Genomic DNA, 23,819 nt, shown 5'->3' on the forward strand with positions numbered 1-23,819 from the left:
AAGCCTGGTGCTCCTGGTTGTTGACCCGTGTGTGTTCAGTCTTTTCCCCTCAAGAAGCTGCTCCAGGCAGACTCCCACAGTGCTGCAGCCCAGGCCATCTCCACGCTGCACGGCCCCTCTGCCTCCAAACCTGCCATTTCTGGGCCAGGAGCTAAAAATGACTTTGTACTCTGTAAGGAGATGTCCTGCTTGTTGATCTCACATCCCCTGCCCCCTCCTTTTTTTTTTTTTGCTTTATTTCCCCCAAAGTGCAGGAAAAAACTGTAGTCTAAAGAATCCAGCGGCCTCCCTGTAGCTCTAAGTCACCTGGAATGTCCTTGATGTTCTGTGCTAACCAGAATGAGAGCTGTGCCAAACCCCTTTCCTCCTCTGGCTCCGTGTCTCTGAGGCTTGGATTCCATGAGAGCAGGGTCCTTGACTCCCTGCAGCAGCCCGTGGGGCTGTGCCGTTCCCTGAACGCCGCTTGTTCTCATTATAGGGAGTCTACTGTAAGAACCTGGTGTCTTTCTGAATGGCGCCCCAGGGCCTTGGCAATAATTGTTTAATTAAATAAAGCACTAATTCTAAAGTAATAACCGTGCCCCTCAGTGGTGCTGGCTTCCCAACCAGCACGCTGCCTTGCAGACCATGCAGAGAATAAAGTGTCTGGGCGTACGTTCTCCAGACTGCGGGCCGGCCCTGAGGGGACAGCGCCGCCGGAGAACCCCAGAGGGCTTACAGAGGCTGGCAGAAAGGGGCCCAGGGCACGAGCATGATGGGCGTGAGGCGGAGATGAGAAATGAGGGTGCGTATTAATAACTGATTGCTGATTAATTAGCATGAGCTCTGGATGTCGTGTGGATTAGCTGGGTGTAGACCAAGGTCCATTTTAATAAGCCTTCAGTGCAGAGGGAGGTACTGCAGGGGGTGCTGCCAAGCAGATGCTGTGTGGCGAGTGTGAATCCAGCAGCACAGAGCGTGGCGGGCATATTGAGTATGGGAAGAACCTCCTGTAGGCACGATTAAGACGTTTTCAGGAAACCCTGGCAAGATCAGGGAAGACACTGCTGGGCCAGGTGTTGCGTGCTGACCAGGCTAGAAGACACACACACACACACACAGTCTGGGAATCCAAACAGTTCTAGCCCCTTCCTTCTCACCAATGCAGGGAAGTGGTTGTCCACCTGAGAGACAGGTAGCCAGCCTTCAGGAGCACTGCCCAGCTCTTTCCCTTCCCCCTGGTCAGAAATAGGAGCCTCCGCTGTCTCAAAGTTTGGTTCCAGGACCAGCTGGCATGAGAACACCTTCAGGTACTTGTTAAAAACAGAAATTCCTGGGACTAACCCCAGGCCTAATGTAGCAGACTCCAAGGCTAGGAATCTTTTTCGACCAGTTCTGAGGAGGATTCTGTGAACTGTCCCCAAGCAGGCATAAATGGTCTTGCTTGCTCTGGTTTCCCTTAGAGAACAGCTGCCCGAGCTGGATTTATGAAGGCAGCGGCCAGAGACCTCCTGGGCCTTGCCCCTGCCCAGGACAGACAGTGGCCAGGTGTCCTCAGGTCTCCAGCCTGGAGTTATTAGTAACACACTGGAGTCGATGCTTCAGGTGCTTGGTGAAGACAAAACAGCGTCACTCCTGCTCCGATCAGACCACTTTCAGGTTCTGAGTGTCTCCAAGAGAAAAGGGGCTCCAGCAGCATCCCTTTGCCAGTAGCTGCTTTGTTACCTGGGGCCAACAGGTCCCTCCTGGGTCCCTATGGATGGTGCTCTGGGCTTCCTCTTGGAGCCCACAGTATTCCAGTCCCATAGAGGAGCCTCACTCCAACCATCTACTAGGGAGGAAGCTGAGGATTGTTAGTGTGATTTCCTATACCCAGTTCGACACAGCTCGTTAATCAGCCAGCCTGGCGTGCTATCTCCCTTCCTCCCCTACCTCCAAGGTTACTCAGTGCCAGCAAAGAGGCCTGTTCCAATCCCGCTCTGTTTCGGTCTATTTCGAGGTTGCACGTCAGTGGGGGAAAGGGGTGGAGCCAGCTGGGCCTGTGTGGCTCCTCTCTGCAGGGCCCCCGTGTTCTGGGCACCTGACTTGCTTCCTTCCCTGCCCCCAGCTCCAACTCAGAGCACCCCCACCGCCACCCCGCTCTACCTGCATAGAGACAAGTGGTAGAGCTGAGTGAGGAAGGGAAGGAGTGGAGAGCATCTGCAGTGATCACCTGGCACCTCTCCTCGAGTGGCGCACAAACACCAGGCAGTTGAGGTGACAGAGGGCGATGGCTCTGCCTCCTCACAGCCCCAGGCAGGGCACCAAAAGCAATCAGATTCCTACAGATCTAACTAGAGATGCAGACAGACAGCCCTGCAGGCTTTGAGGTCCATGGGGCACACACCACTCATCACGGAGAGTATCTGAGCAACTAAATTCCTGACAGTCAGGTGGTTGGGGGACAGGGGGGAGGTGAGTGCTTTTCTCCAAGGGGACTGAGGGGCAGGATTGATGGCCCAGAGGTTCCCCACCCCCCTCATTCATGAGATAGTCCATGGTGTACAGAGCACTCCCCAACCTACCTGTTCTCAAGTTCTCTTGTTCTAAGGACCTATAAGGACCAGCAGACCCAGTCCTGCCCCAACTGCAGCTCCCCACCCCTGGGTCGTATGAACAGGCAAGATGAATACCTCCAGCTTCTCTGTGTGCAAGGCAGCCACCCACCTCCTCCCAGGCCAGCTCTCCCGGAACAGCCCTGGGGAAGTAATCCATGTACCCATGCTCTCCCTTGGCTGGCATTCTGCATAAATAGACCAGGACACGGCTAGTTTGATGCCCCACGCTGAGATTTCAGTGGCTAAATGTGAGAGCCAGTAAACCAAGCCTCGGAGCCCTGAGAGGTTTTCATCTTTGCACTTCTCCTTGCTCAGCCTAAGGCAAGCAAAGCAAGGTGGCTGCTCTCTCTGAGCTTTCAAACTCCCCACCCTTGAGGAAAGCGCTGCCTCCCCTACAAGACCTGTTTCCCTTTGCCGTAGAGGGTGTATTGCAGCCTGCCCTGGATTCGTGCACCTTCCTCACTCAGGTCCCGTGGGGCTCACTGCAGGGACCTGTACGGCCTGTTCACTCCTCATAGAAGCCCAGCCGGATGGACAGGCGTGCTCTCTCCCCACCTCCCAGACCTGTAGTTCAAAGGACTAAAGTCCCTTTCAAGCTGCCTCCTGTCAGAACAGAGAGAAATCCCACCCAGGGCACACAGGAGAACCCTGGGACCTGGTGCCCACTGTGCATGTCCACAGAGAGGCACTGCTGTGTCAGCCCTGCTCCCTGGCATCCTTGCTGGCCCCTCCCAGCGTGAGGATTGCCCCAAGGTCATGAGCCTCTTCTGTTTATGGTATTTCATTCTTTCAGCCCTACTGACTCCAGTAAATCTGACTGTCATTTATTTCCCTGTTTAAAACCCTTCAGAAACTCCTCTCTATAAGGCAGTGTCTAAATTCATGTGGCCGTCGTCTGCTCCAGTCTCCTTCTGGAACCTTCTCTCCCACCACTGCCCCACCTTCGATGGCCACTGTCCTCCGAAGACACTGGGCTCTTTCACAGCTTGCCTTTCCCTTGCATCATCCTGAGCTCAGATGCTCCCCCCCCCACCCGCAGCCACACTCCTCTCCCCTCCCCTGAGACACCTGCAGCCACACTCCTCTCCCCTCCCCTGAAACACCTGCAGCCACACTCCCCCCTCCCTCCCCCCTGCTGTGGCGCTCATGGGACTTGTATAGTAGTCAGCTATACAAGTGCCCACTGTGAGCTCCCGGGGCAGGGCTCTGCCTTATCCACCTTTGGGTCGAGCCAGCATGGGGCCTCACACAGGGACTTGCTCCGGGAATGTCTGAATGGATGAGACCACCCTCGGGTGGCCTTACCACCCCTGGGTCTGTGGGCAAGTTCCTCGGTCAGCCGTCGGACCTGCTCACAGCCAGGGCTCACCACTCCAGCCAGAAAAACTCCATGTCCAGCAGCCTCTCCTTTCCTAGAGGCCCAGGTCATCTTCTGCCCCTCACTGCAGGAAAGAAGCTGCCCCTCAGCAGGGGCTTAGGGACGCCCTGCCTTTGGGGGCAGGAGGTAGAGAGGAGCAGTCAGAAGCTGTTCGTGTGCCAGGAGGTAGGGGAGGGCTCACCACCCGTCTGTCTGTCTGTCTGTCTGTCTCTCTCTCTCTCTGCCTGCCATCTCTCTGGTGCCTAAAATGTGAGCAGTGAGTATTAGAACAGGTGCCAGCTCCAAAGTCAAGTCTATTTCTCCAGGCAGAGCCCCTGCCTGTTTCACCCCATTTCCCACAACCACAAACACACACACCCCTCTGTCCCAAGATCAAGCCTCAGTCTTTCCCCCTGGACATGTGGCCTCCATTTCTCTCTCTCACTGTGAGGAGCCAGGCCGTCCTTTATAAACCCTGGTGGCTGATAATCATTAAGTGAGTGACTGTGTGGGTTTTCCACAATATTTATCTTTTTCCCCCAATCCACAAAGGTTGCAGCTTTGGCATCAGATCCTTGGAACTCTGCCCACCATCGGGTACCATCTGGCCTTTCAGCTGAAAAATAGACAACACAGACACGCAATCTTGTCCAATAAGAGGGCCAGGGGGACAGCGGCGGTGCCAGGCTGACGCCATTGGACCAGCCCAGCCCCCGAGGGGTGTGGACGGGGGGTGGGGGGGTAGAGGGACAGGGCCTGGCTACAGAAACCCGAGTTCTTATCTCAGTTGCATCTTAGCAGTTACGAGATGCTGGCTAAGTTACTCCCCCTCAACCTTGGTTTTCCAAAATGGAGACAGTAATCAATTGATAGGGTGTCTGGATTGAGAAGAGATCTCAGGTAGAAGATGCCATGCGCCTGGGCACACAGTGGGTGCTCAGCAGCGTTGGTTCTCATGCCCATTCTCTGAGCCTCTTCCCTGCCCCGGGGGCAGAGCCCCAGCTGCGTCTGCGTGGTGGACCAATCTCCTCGGGCTGTCAGGAAGCAGGCGAAGGCTCTGGGGATAAGAGAGGCCTGTTTGGAGGCAGAGCCCGCCCTCCGCGCCAACAGCATTCCCCCAGAACGTGACCCCCCACCATCTCCCGGCTGGGGGCTTCGAGATGGTATGGGGATGATACCTAGTCCAGGTGTCTGAGACCTGTCCTGGTTCCAAAGGTGGGGGCCAGGAAGGGAGTGTGATGTGACGGTCTGGGTGGCTGCCTGGGAGCCACAGCAGCCTGCATCCTGGAAAGACACGGGCTCCCTCCACCAGCACGAGAGCCGTTTTCTGCTGGCGCGGGGCCAGGCCCCCCACCTCTGGACTGAGGGAGCCCCCCAGTGAGTGGTGGCTTTTTACTCCCTCCCAGGCAGCCCCTTGTCCCACCACCTATAAACCTGAGTTCAGCAGCCAGCACTCAGTAAAAAATCACGCGGCTCTGTGATAGAAGCTCCTGATGAGTTTCCTGACCTTTCTTTATCACCGTCTGTGGGTTAGGAGGAGACATGCTCATTTTTTTTGCCTCCCAGAGCAAAACCCATAAAGATAGGTTACGAACCTCAGGTCCCTAACTAAGACTTTCTCTTTCCTCTAACTAGGGCAGGGGGTGTCTAGAGAAGGGGCTCAGAAGACGAAGTTATTTGGGTTCTTTCCAAGGTCTGCTCTGTTTCCAGTCGCCTTGAAAAAAAAGAGGCAGAGGTTTTGAGGAAGGGACCTAGGGATGCTCCCAACTGTCAAACAGCCAGAGGTGGCCTGTCAGTCAGGGCGAGCCCAGAGCTGAGGCCCGAACGCGAGCGGGTGAGCGATGCTCCCGGGGCCTGGCCGGCCTGCGCTCCCTCGCTGCGGAGCTGGGCAGGCAGCCCAGGGGCTCTCCTCCCCGCCGCCTGCCCCGCGCCGCCACTCAGCCGCTGCCCCTCCGGAAGGGCTGCCCGGCTCGGTCCGCCTCTCCCGCTGTCGCCCCAGCCACAAGCGGAGCTGCCTGTGTGTGCGGGTGGGAGCCCTGGCCCACCAGGTCCTTGGGGGCAGCGTCAGGTGCAGGAGAGCAGCCTCCCTTCCGTGGTTTCTCCCCAGCCGTTCTCCCAGGCTCCCCGGGAACATTTTCAGTGTTTTCACAGAGGTCGCTGAGGTGTCACCTCACTGGCCCGTCTGCATCTGTGCTGAGAAGCTGCCTCCGGGTTTCACCCGCGTCTCAGTTAATCGGGCTCCTGGGGCCAGCTTGCCTTCTGGGTTTGGTTTCTTCCTCTGTTCTGTAGCTCGGGGGCTGCTTTAGAACTCACTGCGGGAATCTAGACCTTTCGGCTCATTATTGCCTTTGCTCGGGGCTCAGCACCTCCTCTCCCAGGGACTCAGCATCTCCTCTCCTGGGGGACTCTGTGTCTCCTCTCCCGGCGACTGCCTTCTAGCGAGCAGGCTCGCCTTTTCATGAGAGCCAGTGGGATGACATTGCACGTCTCCGCACCCACTCCCTCCGAATGGGGCTGTCTTGTTTGACACGAGCAGACTTGGTTTTCTGCTGAAGGATGTCATGAAATAATAGTTGGATTTACAGAGTAACTTCTGTGCTCAGGATGTCCACACTTTTAAAAATATCTAGGCCTTCACTCTCCGTTTCTATCTTTCGGCATCACCTGACTCTTTCAGTCATTCAGTCTGTTCAGGAAGCATCGCCCAGGTACCTTCTAGGTGAGGGCTTGGGAGGGAGGAGGTGGGATTCAGGGACCAGACGCCACAGTAACGTGCTCTCAGCAGCGCGTGCCCGAAGGCGGTGGGCAGACACGAACCATGGCTCAGAGTGGGTGAGGGCACTCAGAGAGGCGCCCCAGCCTGGTCTGGTCATCGCTCTCTCCCCACCAGGTAAGCGATACCTGAGGGGCAGGCAGCTGAGAGATTGGCAGCATCTCCATCGCGGCCAGGTTGGTGTCTTCTGGGCAGAAGCCCCCTCCCACCATAGCACCTCACATCCCAGGGTCACCCAGCCCTGGGCGGGGCCTTCGGAGGGTCAGTGCCCCTCCGCTGCCCTGTGGGGGTGTGAAAGCTCACTGTCAGAGTGCCTGTGAAAGCACCGACGACGCTTCAGCGAGCCCAGACGACCTTCTCTGGGTAGCAGGATGTGTCCCCTCCCCGGCTTTCGGCAGGTCAGCTGTCGTGATGGCGCCCTGGGCATGGCACGTGCTGCCCATGAGCCTTCAGACCCAGACCCTGTCCTTGTTCTCACAGTAGCTCGGTCGGTAAGAACCTGAACCCCCTAAAGACCATTTGGACCATTATAGAACATGGGTGGAGACAGCGGAGTCCAGTCGCAACGGCGTTGACATTCTCTGGCTGGAGGTCCTCGCGTGGCTTCCGTCCTTTCGCCCTCCCCCACCCGGGACACTGGGAGACAGATGGGTGTGCTCACATGATGCTGCTGGGTCAGGGACCAGGGCTGGTGTTTACCCACCGCCTCTGCACACATACAATGTGCTGTGAGGAGTTCACTATGCCCTGGGGCCTCACAGGCAGCCAGGCAAGCTCAGGACACGACCCCCACCCTGTACACGGGGCCCTGTAGCCTGTGGTCCCCCCAGTGTCCTTGCTGCCTCAGTACTCCCCTCCTTTTTTTGGATGGAGCCCCAGATGTCACTCAAGTTGGGAAAATAGAAACTCCCAAACCAAAGTGTTCAGGGCCACTTGAGAAATAAAAATAGAATCCTTGAGTTTCTTCCCTGCACTTCAAGGACGGTGGAAAGTTCAGTTCCCACCTAGGGATGAGTTCCTGCTGAGTTGCCATTAACCCCAATTAACCCTTAACCCTCAGCTTCCCACAAGGACAGACAAGGACAGCGACAGTCCTGCAGTCTGGGCGTCTGTTTCCTTCACCACTGAGAGTAACCTGCGGGGTCAGTCCAGAGAGCTCAGCTGTGCGGTGGGCATTGCTGCCCTCTGCATCGGACTGGCCCCCGAGCCCCCGCCTGCCGGCAGTTGGCCTGCAGGGCCTGTGTTTAGGGTCCGTCAGGCGTGCATCGCCATGCCACCTTCCCAGACCTGTTGCTCTGTCACCCCGTTAGCAGAGAAATCCGAGTTCCCCAGGCAGGGCGAGAAGGCGCGAGGCGAACCTGCTGCCCTTTTGTGTTGAAACTCCAGGAACTGACAGGTGGGACAAAGAGAAAGCTGAAGCCTGAATTCTTGGCTCCTGAAAGCTCCATCTCACGACACTGGGAGCCGCAAACAAGCCCCAAAGCCCTTATTTTTACAGAGAGTTAAATAAATAAGCAGGGACTCCGAGACCTGGCCGTGGAGCGAGGCCCCCGCCCTCGGTTTGAGGGATGCCACGGAAGCATTGCCTTTGTGCCTTACTGGCCACTGCTGGCTTCCCGGCCATGGGGCTTTCGTCCCCAAGGATGCTGCCTTTGGCTCCTAGCTCGGGACAGGGCAGGAGGACTCCCTCCCACCCCCCTGGCTGAATCAACAGTCAGCTGACCTGCCTTCTAGCATATTCTCTCAGTTATGTTTTGCAGAAGGTAATTGGCTATCAGCCTTTGTCCCATGGAGCTGCACAGAGGTTCTTAGGACATTCGTCCTGTGGTGGCCGTTACTTTAGCACGTCATTCTCTTCTGTCTCCCCTCTCGTCCCAGAACAGTGTGCCCTCTGTCTCCTCCTCCCCTCTGAGGAGAGCGAGATGGACTGCGAGTGAGGGGCCTGCAACCCTGGGCAGGGGGCTGGGCAGCAGGAGCTGCAGCTGGGAAGACACGGCTGAGGCCGACGCGATGGATCCTCGGGCAGAAGGCGGGGCCCGGAGAGTGTGCGGCCTCTGGGACTAGCTCCAAATTTAAATTTCCATTTGTTTCTCTGACCAGCAAAACTTGCAGAGAAATATGGGGACAGGGAGGGAGGCACCGGGCTGCTCGGCCTTTGTGCTGATGTTGACTCACTCCATTCTGTGAAGTTAAGCAGACAGAGCGGCCGGTCCTGGGCTCACTGTGTGTGAAACAACACTGGGCTGCGTGGGAGCCTCTCCCGAGTGCGGTGGGCTGCAGGGTTAACACTCAGGAAGACGGAGGGAGGCAGGTGGCAGACACAGCTCGTCTCAGCAGGCCTGAGCTGAGAGCTCCTGGCTTAAAGATCCATTCTCCTAAGTAGCACAGCGTGTGGCCCTCCCATTCTGTGGCTGGTGGCCGGCTGTGCCTACTGCAAGGGGGGAGCGGTGGCTCGAGTTAGAGATGAGGCTTCAGTCCCAGACTCCAGGGGCTTGTGGGAGCCTGAGCACCTGTGCTTCAGGGTCTCAGCAGAGCCACTGTCGTGTCCAGCATCTCTCCAGTCTTGACTCTGAGCAGTGGGTGTCCTTCCTGCGTCCGGTGGGCAAAGGACTGCAAGTTAGATTAGGGCCTCTTTACTCTCCTGTCCTTCAGTCTCATTTCTGGCCAAGGCTAGAAAATGTGGCTCCTCCCTGCCAGCCCTGCCCTCCAGGCATGTGCACAGTTCTGCTCAGTCCCCCAGTGGGGCCCGGTGGTGCTGGGGTGCGGGGCATGGTTGATTCCAGAGAGGGGAATCAGGAGACAACAACGGGGTGAAGGAGCAGGCTCTTGAGTAGGACTCGATGGACAGCAGGACTTTGTCCAGCAGAAATGAGTGGCGAGCTTGCTGAGCAAAGGCCCAGGGGCAGGAGGTGCTGAGCATGTCCGGGGTGCACCCAGCCCAGGGCTGAGGGACTGTCGGTCCTGAGGGGTGGTGTCTTCAGAAACAAGGTTGAGAAAGGTGCCTGGAACCAGATCATGGGGCCACTGGACTTTGTCCTGTCTGAAATGACAAGTCCTTGAGAGAGTTAACAAGAAGAGCAGGCATGGACTGGGCTAAGTGTGGAGAGACGACACCAGCACCAGCTGGCTCTGGGCCCAGGAGGGAGAGAACAGGGACAAAGGAAGGGGGACAGAGTCCCCAGGGGACAGTCCTCAGCTCCCCCCAGCCCTTTGCCTGCCTGATTACTCTTTAGATATTACATCCTCTGTAAATCCTGCGTTCCCACCCCAGCCCCACCCCAGGTTAGGAACCCTTGCTCTGTGCTCCCCGTTTCCCATGCAGGACTGCAAGAAACACATTCCCGTGGTCTAAGCCAGGAGGCTAGCTACTCTGCACCGGCACAGAGAGTGAGGAAGCAGTTGAGGTGGTTGGAAGTTTAGACCCAGAGCAGCTGGAGGTGGGTGGTGTGCTAACTACACGGGACACAGCAGAGAGCAGCCCCAGCAGCCCCATTCGCACCCCCAGGCCTATCTCGGGCTTTATTCCCCGTGACCAGTTTTGAAGATTTCATCAGAACCCAGAGAATTGTTCTCTCTTTTTTCTTTTTTTAAGAAACGCGTCTGGCTGCAGCAGTTGGTGTCCCCGCATCCTGAAATGAGTCGGGTTAGGAGAGTCCTTGAACAGAGACTGGGTTTGAACTGATCAATGGCATTTGGGGGTTGGAAGATGATTGCTCAGGAGCCAGCTAATTTATAATGTCACGTAGACTAGACAGGAAGACCCACGAGGATAGGCAGGCAGTCTCTTGGCTTTTTATTTCTTCTTTTTGAAAAAGGGAAGGGAAAACAGAGGGGCGATGCTCTCTCCGCGCTAGCCCATTGGGACACTGTGGCCGTTTCATCTCCTGCACCCACTTTCTTCCCAGAGACCCCACAGCATGTCAGCCCAGGCTGCTGCTTTGAATCCCCTGTCCTTCCCCAGCCCGGAAGCCCGCCCTGTGGTTGCCGAGTCTGGCTCTAGCTAATTTGCAGGGGACACCTGTTCCGTGCATTCGCCCCAGCCTGTGGCATGTGTCTCGGCCTGGGCGTGCTCCGATGCGTGAACCAGCGGGCGCCTGCAGGGACTGCTGTGCGGCAGGCGGTCTGTGAGGTTCCTCTAAGTGGCCCTGCACCCTCCCGAGTAGCATGGTCAGTCTGTGGTCCTGAGCGTTAAAAGAAAAAAAACAAAACCATATCCCAGCTGCTGTCCAGCCATGGATGTCACAGCTGTTGAGCAAACAAGGCTTCCAAAAGAGCCCTTCACACCTGTCCCCACTCTGAGGATAGACCTGCCATCCCTAGAACCAGACAGGAGAGTGCCAGGCAGGGGCGGGCCCTCATTTGAGTGCCTCTCAAGCCTGGTCCCCATCACTGCGCTGGCACCTCACGCGCAGCTCTCACTCTCTCTCCTCGAGATGTGTCCATACACTTGGTCTCTTTAAGGAGAGGATGCTCTAGCGGGCTGGATCCCATCCAACAGAGTTTATGAAATGGGCCTCCTGGGAGATAGGATCTCGATAAACATCGGCCAGGGAGGGGGATGAGATGGAGTCGGCACCTGAGAAAGGACCGAAGGGAAGGGCCTGTGTAGCCTGCGGAGGCGGAATCTCCTGCCTGCCTTGGGGCTGGCTCTGCTCTCCCCGTTTTCATAGCAAAACTTTCTAAGGACCAGTGGTGAGCCATCAGACGGGAGCTGACCTCCCGTGTAAGTCACCCCCCAGGAAATCCCCAGCACCCGCAGCTGAGTGCCCGTTTCCAGTGGGAGGCATCACAGGTCAGAGGTGAAACACCTGGCCCTTGGGCACAGCAGGAGTCCGGTGGCTTCATATGTGGTCTTCCATGTGACATCTCCCTCTCCCATCCCTCAGAAGGGAAATGTGTCAGTGGAAATTCTCTCTGAAGCAGTAATTTTCCTAAATGATTTGCTTGGCAGAGAGGGGGCGGTGATTCTGCCCCTTCCTGGGTCCCCAGCCCCTCTCCCTGGGCCTGAGGGGACTGCTGAGGGCTGTCCAGACAGTCTCTTTCCTCTGCCTCCCCAGTCACTCCTGGCATGATGGAGACCTTCCTCTGCCGCTGTGGGCTGGCCCCCCCCCCCCCCCCCCCCCCCCCCGGTCTCCTGAACAGAGCAGATCTGGGTCTAGGCCCCCAGCAGAAAGCTCTTTCCAGAAGTCTCCCAGCCCGGCCAGGCCTTGTGACCCCAGCTAATTAGAGCCTTCTCCATAAGCCGGTACTTTAGTCTTTCCTGTCATTCGGTCTCACAGTGATAATGGACTTGGATAAGAGGTCACAGCTCCCTCCACATCCTGCTGGCCCTGCGATGAGGGTGGGGGAGGGGCAGCCCAGCCCCTCTCCTCTGGGGCTCCCGCCTGCCTGCCTGTCACAGGGCCACCAGCTGGGGGACTGGCTGCCAGCCCAGGCAGCTGTGATATATTCATCCAGATCACAGGCCCGGGGCTGGCTCCCCAGGGTGGGCCCCACTCCCCACATTCATGTTTTGGAGCCTTCTGCGCCATCTCTGGCGAGTGTCATTAGCATTAACGTGATAAAATGGCACAGTGTAAATGTTAATAAGGTCTGATGCCTGTGCAGCTTCCGAGTGGCAGATTGGAAATGGTGCCATCATCGTAACGCCAACCAGCGGCTTTTAATTCCTCTGCTCCCTGTGCACCCAATTTGGCATGGAAATCCCAACCTCCCCCCTCTTCCCAGCCCCGGCCTCTACTGTGCCACGTCTACCCCATTTTCTTTTGCAAAGAGGATTCAGATTTCCCACAGACCAGTTTTTTAAGACAGGCTTTGAATTTTATTTTTTTTTAAAGTAAATATTCACTCTACCCTGTTCTCCAAAAAGAAGGAGAACCCAGGTGCCTGCAGCGCCCCCCTCCTTGGGCCGGACTCCCCCCCACTCCCAGACTTTCCTTGGGTGCGGCCCCTGCTCGTCTTGGGCTGGGCTACTTCTCTGAGGGAGCTGCCTGGAAGCCACTGGCTCTGGTTCTCCCTGTGTCCGTGCCCTTCTCTGTAAGTTACAGACATTGCTGATCAAGGACATCCTGATTGATCCTTTCCTCCCAACCCTTCAGAATGGTGTCCCCTCCACTGCGCCGTCAGGACCCCTGTGTTCCCTCCTCCCCGGTCCTTTCTTCCCAGTAAGTGCCTGGTGCTGCTTCGGACCCTCATCTGCCTGCCGTCTCGCACCTAATCCCTGCTCGTGCCCAGCTCAGTGCTGTGAATCCTTAGTCGGTGTTTGCTGAAGAGCCGTGAGCAGGCAGTGTCCCCGGGATATCGTTTGGGAATTGCCTGGACACCTTTCCAGGAGCCTCAGGACAGTGAGTGTGAGGAAGGGCAGAGGAGCGGCTGTGGGCTCCTGTGCACACAGGACACTGGAAACACGCTGGCACTGTCTGACCCCAGAGAGCCTCTGCCAGTCCCAGTGCGCACCTGGGTTAGGACCAGCCCTGGCCCTGGGCAGAGGCTGCGTGAACGGTGTGTGCTCCCCACGCACACTTCGTACCCTGTGCTCCCGGCCTCTGTGCCCCTCTCACTCCTGTTTTTGTCACCTAGGCTGTCTTCACTCTCCTCCTGGGACCCTTCACCTTCTTTGACGTCCAGAAGACCAAGTACCTGCAGATCCTGACCTCACTGATGAGATGGATCGGTGAGTCTGAAACATCTCGAGCCTCTGCTCTTTCTCCCCTTGTCCCTTCCTTAACCCTCCCTGAGACAGCCAGGCCAGCTCACAGGCTCACAGCCATAGCCAGAATGTGGTGAGGGTTTCTCTGAGCTCCCCGGGGTAACGAGGAGGTGGGTGCTCTCCCTGCCTTTTTACTGGTGGGGAAATTTAGTACCTAAAAAGTTAAGTCACATCAAGGTCACATGTGGGCTGAGCTGGAGCAAGGCCTGGGACAGCTGATTCTGGGACCAGCCTTTTCACACGCCAGAGCCTGGCGGCTGGGCACCTGGAGGCCTGGGTCAGGGTTCTGCTCCCTGCAGGGCATGAGAGCTGTGCCATAAAACCAGTGGGCCATGGCACCTCCATCGCATCCCCAGCTACCAGGGCGTGAAAAGACACCTTGACCACAGTGCCCTCTAACTGACTGACTCCCATGGAGAAGTAGTACCACTTTCCCAGGGGGAAAGGGGTGTCTCTCCCTTTAAATCAGGTGTGTGGTAGGAGCTCATTCATTCCATCACCCCATCCTGCCAGCCACCTGGAGGGTGGACCCAGGACAGGAGGTTGTGGGCTCCCCACCGCCCACCGCCCCCTCAGCTAGCGTGTGTTCTGGGATCCATCACACATTTGTTTTGATCTAAAAGAAAATGCTGTTGCTATTCTGATGGGGGGCCCCCCTTCCGGACTCCCTTCCCCAGGTCCTTTCCCAGGCATCTGCCCTCATCAGGATTCGGGTGCTCGTTGCTCCTCATTGGAGCCATCTCTCAGAGCTAGATCGTGACAAACTCAGACAGCTTCTGATCCAAATGATTTCCAGCAGTTCTGGCACCTCCAGTCCCCTGGTCCCCCCACTCAGGATTACAAGACTCCAGCGTAGGGAGCCACCGCCCCACAAGAGCCCTGGCATATTTGGTTGGAAGGGACTTGGCCAGCCCCACCCCTGCAGGGGTGTGTGGACTAGAGCTCACATCCAGGGAAGGTTCCGGTGCTGCTCCGAGGGGTCCCGCCACTCTGAGGGGGCATCTGTCAGTGCTGGGAAGTTCTGCCCTGGCTTGAGCCAGACCCTCCAGCCTATAACTTCTTCCTACTCTTGGTCCATCCTTGCAAGGAAATGAGAGCAGGGCCAAATGGTCCAGAGCGTGAGCTTTGGGGCCTCTGTCACTTGATGAGCCTGTCTGTCATCCAGCAAGAGGAGGGAACAGGAGGACACCTGTTGGGTACCTGGATGGGGCAAGATTCCTTGTCTACCCCATTCAGTGGGTCTGAGCCTATTCTCACCTACAGGATGCTGTTTTCAAATTTCATTCATAAGCTCCAAAGCCCTGGATTAAATTAACACGATCACTTGGGAGAAAATGAGAACTTACTTGCTTAGAATATGAGGATCTCGCTAGCTCCAGGGGCACGATGTTGGAATGGAACCTCCTTGGGTGCCAGGAGGGATTGTGTCCAAAAGTCCAGGATCAGCATGGATCAGAACCAGTGGCCGTCCACCCTTCCCCTTATAAGCTGCTTACAGGAAGTATTTGAAAGCCCTAGTGACCTTCAGAAGTTTTCACAGTAAAGCAGTATTTGGAGGAAAACCTCCCTCCTCATCTCCCTGGCTTAATCTGTTGTCCCAGCAACCAAGTCCCAAAGTCCTAAAAATCTGGCCCCTGCTCGGGATTGCCTGTCCTTGACCTGCTGCACTAGCTGTGGGAAGGGGCTAGTTAAACTCAGGTTCCCGGTCCCTCTCCCTCTGGGGTGAGGCGGGCAGGAGCAGGATGGGAAGTGGTGGAGGGGACACCCATGCTTTAGCCGGCATGATAGATTCCCATGTCAACCCACGAGCGGTTGGCCGCCCAGATAATGGCAGTTAATGTCTTCTGTGGCACCCCGGTGCCTGTTCAGTATGACGAAGTCCCCTGCATCTGGTGAGCAGAACATTCATTAAAAAGGAAAGATTGTGAGAGGGTGCGGAGGAGGCTGGCAGGACCCCAGGCTGCCCCACTTGGTCTGGTCTGGCCTCCAAGGCAACCACAGACAGGACTGGAAATTCAATAGATCTAGGACCTTTTTTCATAGCTAATTTTTAAGTTGATAATTTTGTATGGCCCTCGAATGATACAAATATCCAAATGGCCCTTGGCAGAAAAAAGGTTCCCCACTCCTGCCTTAGACACTCAGCTGCTCTTTGCCATGGCACTGGGTACCCAGCCCCTGGTAACCCCATTCTGCGTCTCTTTCTCCCAAACAGAGCCCTTCCCACAGAGCAGCAAGGTGGCTGCCCATTGGCCTCAGGCATGCAGTGGGAATCCTCTGGGTCCCCCCTGAGGCCCCAGCACCCTCAGAGGCAGCCCCCCGCAGTGCGGCACAGCCGGGCGGCAGTGGCCTCGAGAGGTGTTTGGCTGCAGGAGGGCTAGAGGTAGAGACCAACTCGTGAAGGGCATCCACACTCCTGTTTGGGTGATGACATTGTCTGGACATCGCTGTCTCTGCAAGTCACTTGCCTCTTTTCTCCCTTTGATCTGAGATAATCAGATGGCAGGCAGAGAGCAGTTGCCTCTCTGCCAGCCTGTCCTCCAGAGGGCTCTGTGGGTGATGGCGCAGTCATTTTCCTCCCATACACACTCAGACCTCGGGGCTTGGAAAGTAAACCTCCATGACACAAAGCCCTGTCAAGTGAGAGAAATTCATTCAGTCAAATAGACTCTAGAATGTTGCCCAGTGTAGGGTACAGTCCCTAGCCGGGGGCATTGCAGCCACCTGGGCATTTTTCCTTGTGGATCTGGTGGGAGACAGCAGGGTTGCATCGGGAGGGAGCTGGGAACACCAAGCACCCCAGACTAGGCCGTCCCGCTGTGGGAGGGACTGAGGTCCACCCACTGGACGTTTGCAGGCCTTCGGAGGAGGTCTCTCCTCTGGCCCAAGCTCACCCCCGGTGATGTTTCTAGAACCCCTCTAAAGGCCGTGAGCACCCAGGCCCTGTTTGTCCCCTCAAGTCTGCACCAAGTTGTCGGTCTGCAGCGAACTCCCTTTCCATGCTGCCTTTTCAAAGCAACTGTGCAGCCATGTCCTTGTGACCCTCCAGCCCACCCCGCCTCCTCCCTCTCCCATCCTAGGGCCCAGGCCATCCCACAGCTGAGGGGAGCGCTCTCAGGGTGGTAATAAGCTGGCCTGGGTTCTAGAAAGACAAAAGGGGAAAATGAGCACCGAAGGGACCAGAAAATCATAGATGTGCTGAGCCGGAAACTTTCTTGTGCTTAATTAGTAATTTGTTCTGCCATCTGTTGAAATGAGGCGGGAGGACGGCTGGAGCCTGCCGAGCAGGCCCCCTGGAGCTCAAGGCAAGCTGAGCAGCCTGGAGGCTGGTTCCTCCTGGCTTTCTCTGCACCGTCCTCCAGGCATTAGCCCCAGACGCCCCTCGCGCTGCCACAATGGGACTGAGAGGGTTGGGTGGCCTTTTGAATAGCCACTTGTCTGGGAAAATGTCAGGAGACACGTAGGATAGGCGCCAGGGTTGATGCATTTCTTTTGCTCCCAGACCAGGCTGGTCCATTTGGGAGACCTAGACTGCAAGTGCCCCTGAATTCATTTGTGCAGGGGATGGTTTCCGATTGTCATCCGGCTGCTCACCCCAGGTGGCTGCTCTAGGTCAGCCACAGGCTCCTGAGCACACACCTGCCAGCCACTCCCGCTGCACCTCCTCCCTTTGTTCGCTACCTTGGGTGGGACAGTGTTCACTCCAAATATGCCCCACAGGCCAAGTCTGCCCCGGCCAGGTCCCTTGTGTGGCAGCAGCAAAGGCAGGACCCCCTCATGGAGCAGTGTGAAGATAAAGCGGGACCCTGTGGGAAGTGCTGCCAGCGCAGTGCCCAGCGCCCGCTCAGCTCCACGCAGGCCCCCGCCGCCCAAGCAGCCCTGCTCCCGGCGCACACCCACCAGCTTCCACCCCCTCTGCCCTGGAGGAAGCTTGATCCCGAGAGAAAGGAGAAGCAGCCCCCACCCCATCCCTGCACAGAGATGCAGGGGGCTTCCTCTAGCTCCCAACTCCCTCACTGTCCTTCGTGCCCCCAGCCCCAGCAGCTGTGGCTTCCGAGCTCAAGCCCTAAGCGGCTCAAATGATGACTGTAGACTCTTCCCACCTGGGAAACCGGCAGGGCGTATCATTACTTCACTCCCATTACCAACTTCCCCCAGTAGGCTCCAGCAGACGCCTCCCAGTTGGGGACACCAACAGCTGGCTCAGCTCTGGGCGCCCCACTTGGCATTATTAAAAAACTGATTCTTTCTAATAAACGCTGCTCTGGAGCACAGCAACCCTCTTCGGTCTGCGTCTGGGCTGTTGAGGACCCACAGGGCTGCCTCCCCTCTGATTGTATATTCAGAGCAGCTACCACACACACTGTCCCCGTCTCTCACTCCACTCAAACTGGGCCAGGCGCGTCCTCTGACGGCAGTGTTTGTGGATAAACTCAAGCTGCTTCAGGAAGTTTCTCGGCCCTGCTCTTTCCACTTGCCCTGGCAAGTGTCCCAGATTTGTCTTCTAGTCGGAACTGGGGGGAGAGGTGGGACTCAGCTGTGGTGGTCCAAGTGGCAGAAGGTCCCCAGGAGGACACCATCACCTGGGAGGGAACATAAGGGCCCTCTGATTTCACCTGTCCCCGGAATTATCTGTGGCCACTTGGCTGACTCCCCTGCAGATCCAGGACTGATCTCAGCAGAGCATCTCCTGGTGGGACCGCTGTGATCTGTCACCACCAACAGCCAGGGGTCTTGTGTGTGTCTGGGCCATCTGTTCACAGCCTGTTGGTTCAGTGTGCCAGCTCAGTGCATGAATTCCTTCACAGCCTCACTCAACTAGTGCTCCTCAGAGGGCCGGGAAGGACCCCCTCCCAAAATGAAGGTGCCCACCGGCCTCTCTGAGCAGCACGCCAACCCTGTGCTCGGGGCCCACCCTCCCTCTGGGCCACCATCCAGGGCTCTCCTGGGCTGCTAAGCATCCCGCTGTCTGGTCACACAGCCAGTGGAGAGGATCCAGGAAAACCTTTAGATATATGTTTCATTTTGGTTCTACTTTTATTCTTGGTTTTCTAAAAGTCCCCTCTTCAATTCCCAGGGTCAGTTTAAAGGAGAGGAACCCGGAGTTTCTATCTTAAGGCTCTTGGGGTAAAGTGGACACTTAGTTAAAGTTTGCTGAAGACTCAGCTGCCTGTCACAAGTGACCCCTTTCCTCAGCAGCAGGCTGGGCCTCACGGCTCGGCCTGGCCCCAAGCGGAGGCCGTTCTCTCTGGGCTGCACTTCTCCTCTGCACTGCCTTTGTTGTCGGCAGCTCTGCTCTGCGTGTGGCTGACAAGCACTCCCCTGGCCATCGGGCGGGACTCCTGCTCCACCTGGGAGGGCGGCGGGCCAACTGCCCGGACAGTGGCAGGGGAAGGGGAAGATAAGGCCCAGGAGCTGGTGGGTTGAGGTGTCTGACCAACGGTGGTTACAGGCGTGCCCCTGCAGAGCTGGGCTTCACAAGGCCAGGGTAGCCTCAGCCTCGGACAGAGTCCGGCGGCCACATCTGCAGAGGTGGCGTGACTCGTGGCAGGCCCAGAGTGTGGGAATTTACGTTCCGTTCAGGGCAATTCAAGTGCCGCTATCTTAGCACCAACTCCCTCGTCCCCCCACTCTCCCCTCCGTGCTTTCTCCCTGATCCAGCGGCTGCTTAAGAGCTGTCTTAGCTCAAGCTACCATAACACACCACCACAGGCTGGCAGCTTAAACAACAAAAGTGTATTTTCTCACAGTTCTGGAAGCTGGAAGCCCAAGATCAAGGTATTGTCAGGGTTGGTCTCTGGTGAGGCCTCTTTTTCTGGCTTGTTGACAGCCACCTCCTTGCTGTGTCCTCACGTGGCCTCTCCTGTGTGTGCAGGGTGAGAGCAGGCTGGCGTCTCTCCCTTCTCTCATAAGGTCCTATCGGAACGGGGCCACCCTTACGACCTCATCTCTCCTTTCTTACCTCCTTCTAGGCGCCATCTGCAGGTACAGTGACACTGGGGGTCAGGGCTTCAGACTGTGGGGTAGACCATTCATAACAAGAGGAAACGGCTGACAGCTTTCAGGAGAGGTGACAGTGCTCAAGTGTTATGTTTCCAATCTCTGGGAAGATTAGTCCGCCGGCAGCCAGCGGCCCCTCCGCTCCGTCTCCCAGCGATGACAGACTGAGCAGGCTGTGACAGCTTAGGGATGAGAAATGGAGGCCTTTCCCTCCCAGGTGCCACCTGCCACAGTGCAGAAAGTTGAAGAATGGAGAGACCTGAACTCTTGATTTCACACTTAAGACTTGATTGCTTCAGAGACTCAAACGCCTGCCCTTTAGCAACGACCTCCTCCCCTGACACACTGGGAAGGGGGGGCTCTGCGCCGAGTCCTTTGGGATACATAATTTAGCCCCAGGGTAGAACCTCAGCCCCGGCACTTGCTTATTGCGACACCCTTCTCTGCTTCTGCGGGGAGGAGGGCGGAGCTGGAACCCTCAGGAAACCGCAGGGGCTGCCCAGCAGGGGGGCTTGGGGGGTCAGACTGGCTTCACATCCCCTCCCTTCAGCAGAAACCCAGTGACTCCTTCCTGTGACTTATCATCATGCAAGACCAGCCTCTCAGGGTGTCTTGCTGGCCTGAGGTACGACTGAGCAGGGGCCAGGATGCTCTCAGAGGGGAGCACATCTGTGCAGGGAGCTTCTCATTTCTCTCAAAGGGGGCACCTCCCGCCAGAGACCCAGTTTGTCCTGTCTTCTTGGGAAATGAAATGGGCCCCCACCTCGACCCACAGCCTGTGCTCGGATGGGAGGGTGATGGCCAGGGAAGGATGAGCCACTCGAGCCCCCAAGAACCCACACAAAATTATTTCTCCTTGTGCTCAACCCTGTACAGAGAGCACACACACTCAGAGGCTCCGCTGGTGACAGTGATGGTGGCGGCTTGGCCTTGTGCGCCTTAGGGGGAGCAAGAAGAGCTGAGGGTTTCTCTGGTTCTGCCTCACATGAGTCACATCCAGAGCCATGCATGGGGCTTAGAGAACAGCAAGGAGGAGTCTGGGCTCCGCGCTGAGCTCTTGGCGTTGTGGCTCTGAATTCGTGCAGCCCTAGTGGACATGCGTCCCCTTCCTCCACAACAGCTGCATTCGTACCCTTCTAGCACCTGCAGAAGAGGCACTGGCTCTGGGGCCATCAATGGCACAGACCCCTCCAGGGTTCTAGGAGCTCTGTTCTAGCTTGAGCCTTTATCAAAATATTTCTCGGTGTCCTGGGACCCCTAGGCCCGGCCAGTGCCGCCCCTCTGTGAGGCAGACCACCCTGTGGGTCACGGCCCAGGAGAGCAGAGCCACGTGCTGTAAACCTCCCCAGCAGCAGCCTTCAGGGCCATTTCTTCCCTTGAGTGACCAAAGACACCTTCCTGCCTGGTGTCCGCCGGGCACACTCCCATGCCCACTCAGATGTCCCCTCAGGTGCCCTGGCCATCTGAGGACAACTCCTCCCAAATGTCCTGTGCCCCTTATTCCTCTGCTCTCCCCAGCTTCCAGACACACATTTCCTAAACCCAGGGAGAGAGAGCAAACAGGAGTCCTAACCTGGGACTGCTCCCGGCCAGGAAGCTGGCAGGGCCCCAAGAGAGCCCCGGTAAGGGAGCTGGGCAGAGCCTGGCCAGGAGCACACAGCGAGAGCCGCCCTCCTACCCTGCTCAGCCCCCCCCCCCCCACCGGGGACACAGCCCTTTATCTGCTGGTGTGTGGGGTGAATGGGACATGGAGAGGGCACCCATGGACATTCATAGGCTTAGTAGCCACTGCTGGCCTGCCCCAGAATGTGGCCCTCAGAGTCACGTGATTTGAACAGCTCTTGCTCCTGGAGCTCTGACCCCCCGCAGGCGCCCCCAGACCAGACACTGTCCTGGGTGGGGCTGTTTGCTCCGCCGCCTGACACCCCTCTCGTTTTCCAGCCTTCGCCATCATGATCGTGCTGGCCCTGGTCCGCATCGGGCGTGGGCACGGGGAGGGGCACCCGCCCCTGGCCAGCCTCTCGGGGGTCCGGAACCTGTTCGGGGTGTGTGTGTACTCCTTCATGTGCCAGCACTCCCTGCCGTCGCTCATCACTCCCGTCTCCTCCAAGCGCCACCTCACGCGCCTGGTCTTCCTGGACTACGTGCTGATCCTGGCCTTCTACGGCCTCCTCTCCTTCACCGCCATCTTCTCCTTCCGCGGCGACAGCCTCCTGGACATGTACACCCTCAACTTCGCGAGCTGCGACATCGTGGGCGTGGCCGCCGTGCGCTTCTTCCTGGGCCTCTTCCCCGTGTTCACCATCAGCACCAACTTCCCCATCATCGCCGTGACCCTGCGCAACAACTGGAAGACGCTCTTCCACCGGGAGGGCGGCACGTACCCCTGGGTGGTGGACCGCGTGGTGTTCCCCACCATCACCCTGCTGCCCCCGGTGCTGGTGGCCTTCTGCACCCACGACCTGGAGTCCCTGGTGGGCATCACAGGGGCCTACGCGGGCACCGGCATCCAGTACGTGATCCCCGCCTTCCTGGTGTACCACTGCCGCAAGGACAGCCAGCTGGCCTTCGGCCCCGGGGCCGTCAACAAGCACAGGTCCCCTTTCCACCACACCTTCTGGGTGGGCTTTGTGCTGCTCTGGGCATTCTCCTGTTTCTTCTTCGTCACCGCCAACATCGTCCTCAGCGAGACCAGGCTCTGATGGCAGGCGTGTCTGCTGACAAGAGGGCTGGGGGCCCCGGCCTGGCCCCACGTCGTCCCCTCTGCCTGCAGAGACCTAGTTGCCTCCCAAGTCTCCATAGGGCAGGCGAGGCGTGGGCTCATGCAGGGGACCCTGCACACCTCCAGCTGGGCGTCTCATCCCCACCGCAGCTTCTTTCCAAGAGCCTACACCTCACCTCAGCCTGGGGCGGCCTCCTCCCACCAGGCATGGGGCTCTCCCAGACTCCAGGACTGGATCCCCGAATGGACCCCCCTGCTTTACGCACACGCCCCGCCACCCGGTGGCTCCTCTCCCTGCATGGTGGGGATGCAGCGCCTGCACTGCCACTGTTTATAGTAGTCACCACATCTCCTCTGCCCTCCCAGCCCCTCCTGCATCCTCGTCTGGGAGATCTCCCCTAGAAGCTGCCTCAGGATGGACCCCAGGCCCCAATCCCCTCCCCGCTGGGCCCCCCAGTGATGAGCAGGGCCCACCTTCCCGCCGGACTTGGTGCCACTCCTAGGGGAGGGCCTGGCCTGCCCTGATGACAGGAACAGAAGGTGCTAATCCGCACCAGGGGCCCCAGGCCAGGGCTGTGGGACGCTGCTGTGGGCGCCAGCTCCTGTTGGCTGCTGAGCTGCGATGACTTGGAGCAGCCCTTCCACGGGCGCAGCAGCTGGTACAATGGTTTAAAGCCCTGAAGGGGCTCTTTCTCTGACTGCCCCGCTGTGCTCTCGGGCCTCCTGCAGTTCGGGGGGCAGTGTATAAGACACTAAAGGGGAGCTGCCCCCACCCGCCACTCAGGATGTGGGAGTGCCATGGGCATGGAGCAGGGAGCAGCCTCCGTGTTTCCTTCCCATGAGCCGTCAGGCCTGCTCCCAGTCCCTGCTCCAGCACTAAAGGTGTCTCCCTGTCCAGCCAGGCTGTGGGTGCTCAGTGTTGACACACTACACGTCCCTTGGGCGCCATGGGATGAGATGTAGCACTGATCCCCGTTCCCACGGAAGGAGGGTCGGGCTCCCATCCACCGAGCCAGCTCTTCCGCGATCCCCTCCCAGTCACAGTCACGCATGCACCTCGGGGTGCCTTCCCCGGAAACAGGTGACTGATGAACTCCGCGTTTTCAATGTGCCTTCTGCTGCAGGGCCCAGGGTTCCTTTCTGACCCTCCCCGGCTGCCCCAGCCCCAGGCCTGCACCCACCGGTCCTGGAGCCCAGAGCTGCTGGGCCAGGAGCTGCCTCTCGCTGGGCTCTCAGGCCCCTGCCCCTTTCTCTCGATCTCAGTGCCTTGCTCAGCCCTCACTAGGGAACCTTGCTGCCTCCCCCTGCATTGCACCAGCTTCATACCTTGGACAGAGTGGCGACACTGGGTGTCCTGGGGCTGTGGTGGTGTCAGGAGGGCAGAAGGACATGCGGGACTAGCAGGGACGTGGGGCGTCCGCGGGCAGCACTACCCCCGCCTTTGGCCCCAGCAGCCCTAGCCTGTGAGAACCCCGTGATCTGCTCTCTCACATGTGGTCACACATCTTCAGTCTCGTCTTGGCCCCGTGTGTCGTCATTTTCCATTCGCCTCTGCACCTGCTGTGGTGGCTTCTTTCCAGGAGTCCCTACCCTGAGCAGGGAGGGCCCTAAGGTGGACCAGCCCCCAGTGGCTCAGGCCCTCCCTAGAGCTGCCCCACTGTTCGCTGAAAACTCAATTAAAA

At 57.9% G+C, this 23,819-nt stretch overlaps 1 protein-coding gene across 2 annotated transcripts in view; it reads left to right on the forward strand.

Moving 5' to 3' along the window:
* Positions 1 to 22,411, forward strand: part of SLC38A12 (solute carrier family 38 member 12) — a 43,135-nt gene extending 20,724 nt beyond the window's left edge. For both annotated transcript variants that reach the window (XM_016220356.2, XM_016220357.2), the window contains exons 8-9: positions 13,286 to 13,379; positions 21,357 to 22,411. In XM_016220356.2, coding sequence (XP_016075842.1) covers positions 13,286 to 13,379; positions 21,357 to 22,117 — 855 coding nt within the window. In that variant the 3' untranslated portion in view covers positions 22,118 to 22,411. The remainder of the gene's footprint in view (positions 1 to 13,285; positions 13,380 to 21,356) is intronic.
* Positions 22,412 to 23,819: the final 1,408 nt, after the last annotated feature.

This window comes from Miniopterus natalensis, chromosome 17, assembly GCF_054644295.1.
Source record: "Miniopterus natalensis isolate mMinNat1 chromosome 17, mMinNat1.hap1, whole genome shotgun sequence".
NCBI lineage: Eukaryota > Metazoa > Chordata > Mammalia > Chiroptera > Miniopteridae > Miniopterus > Miniopterus natalensis.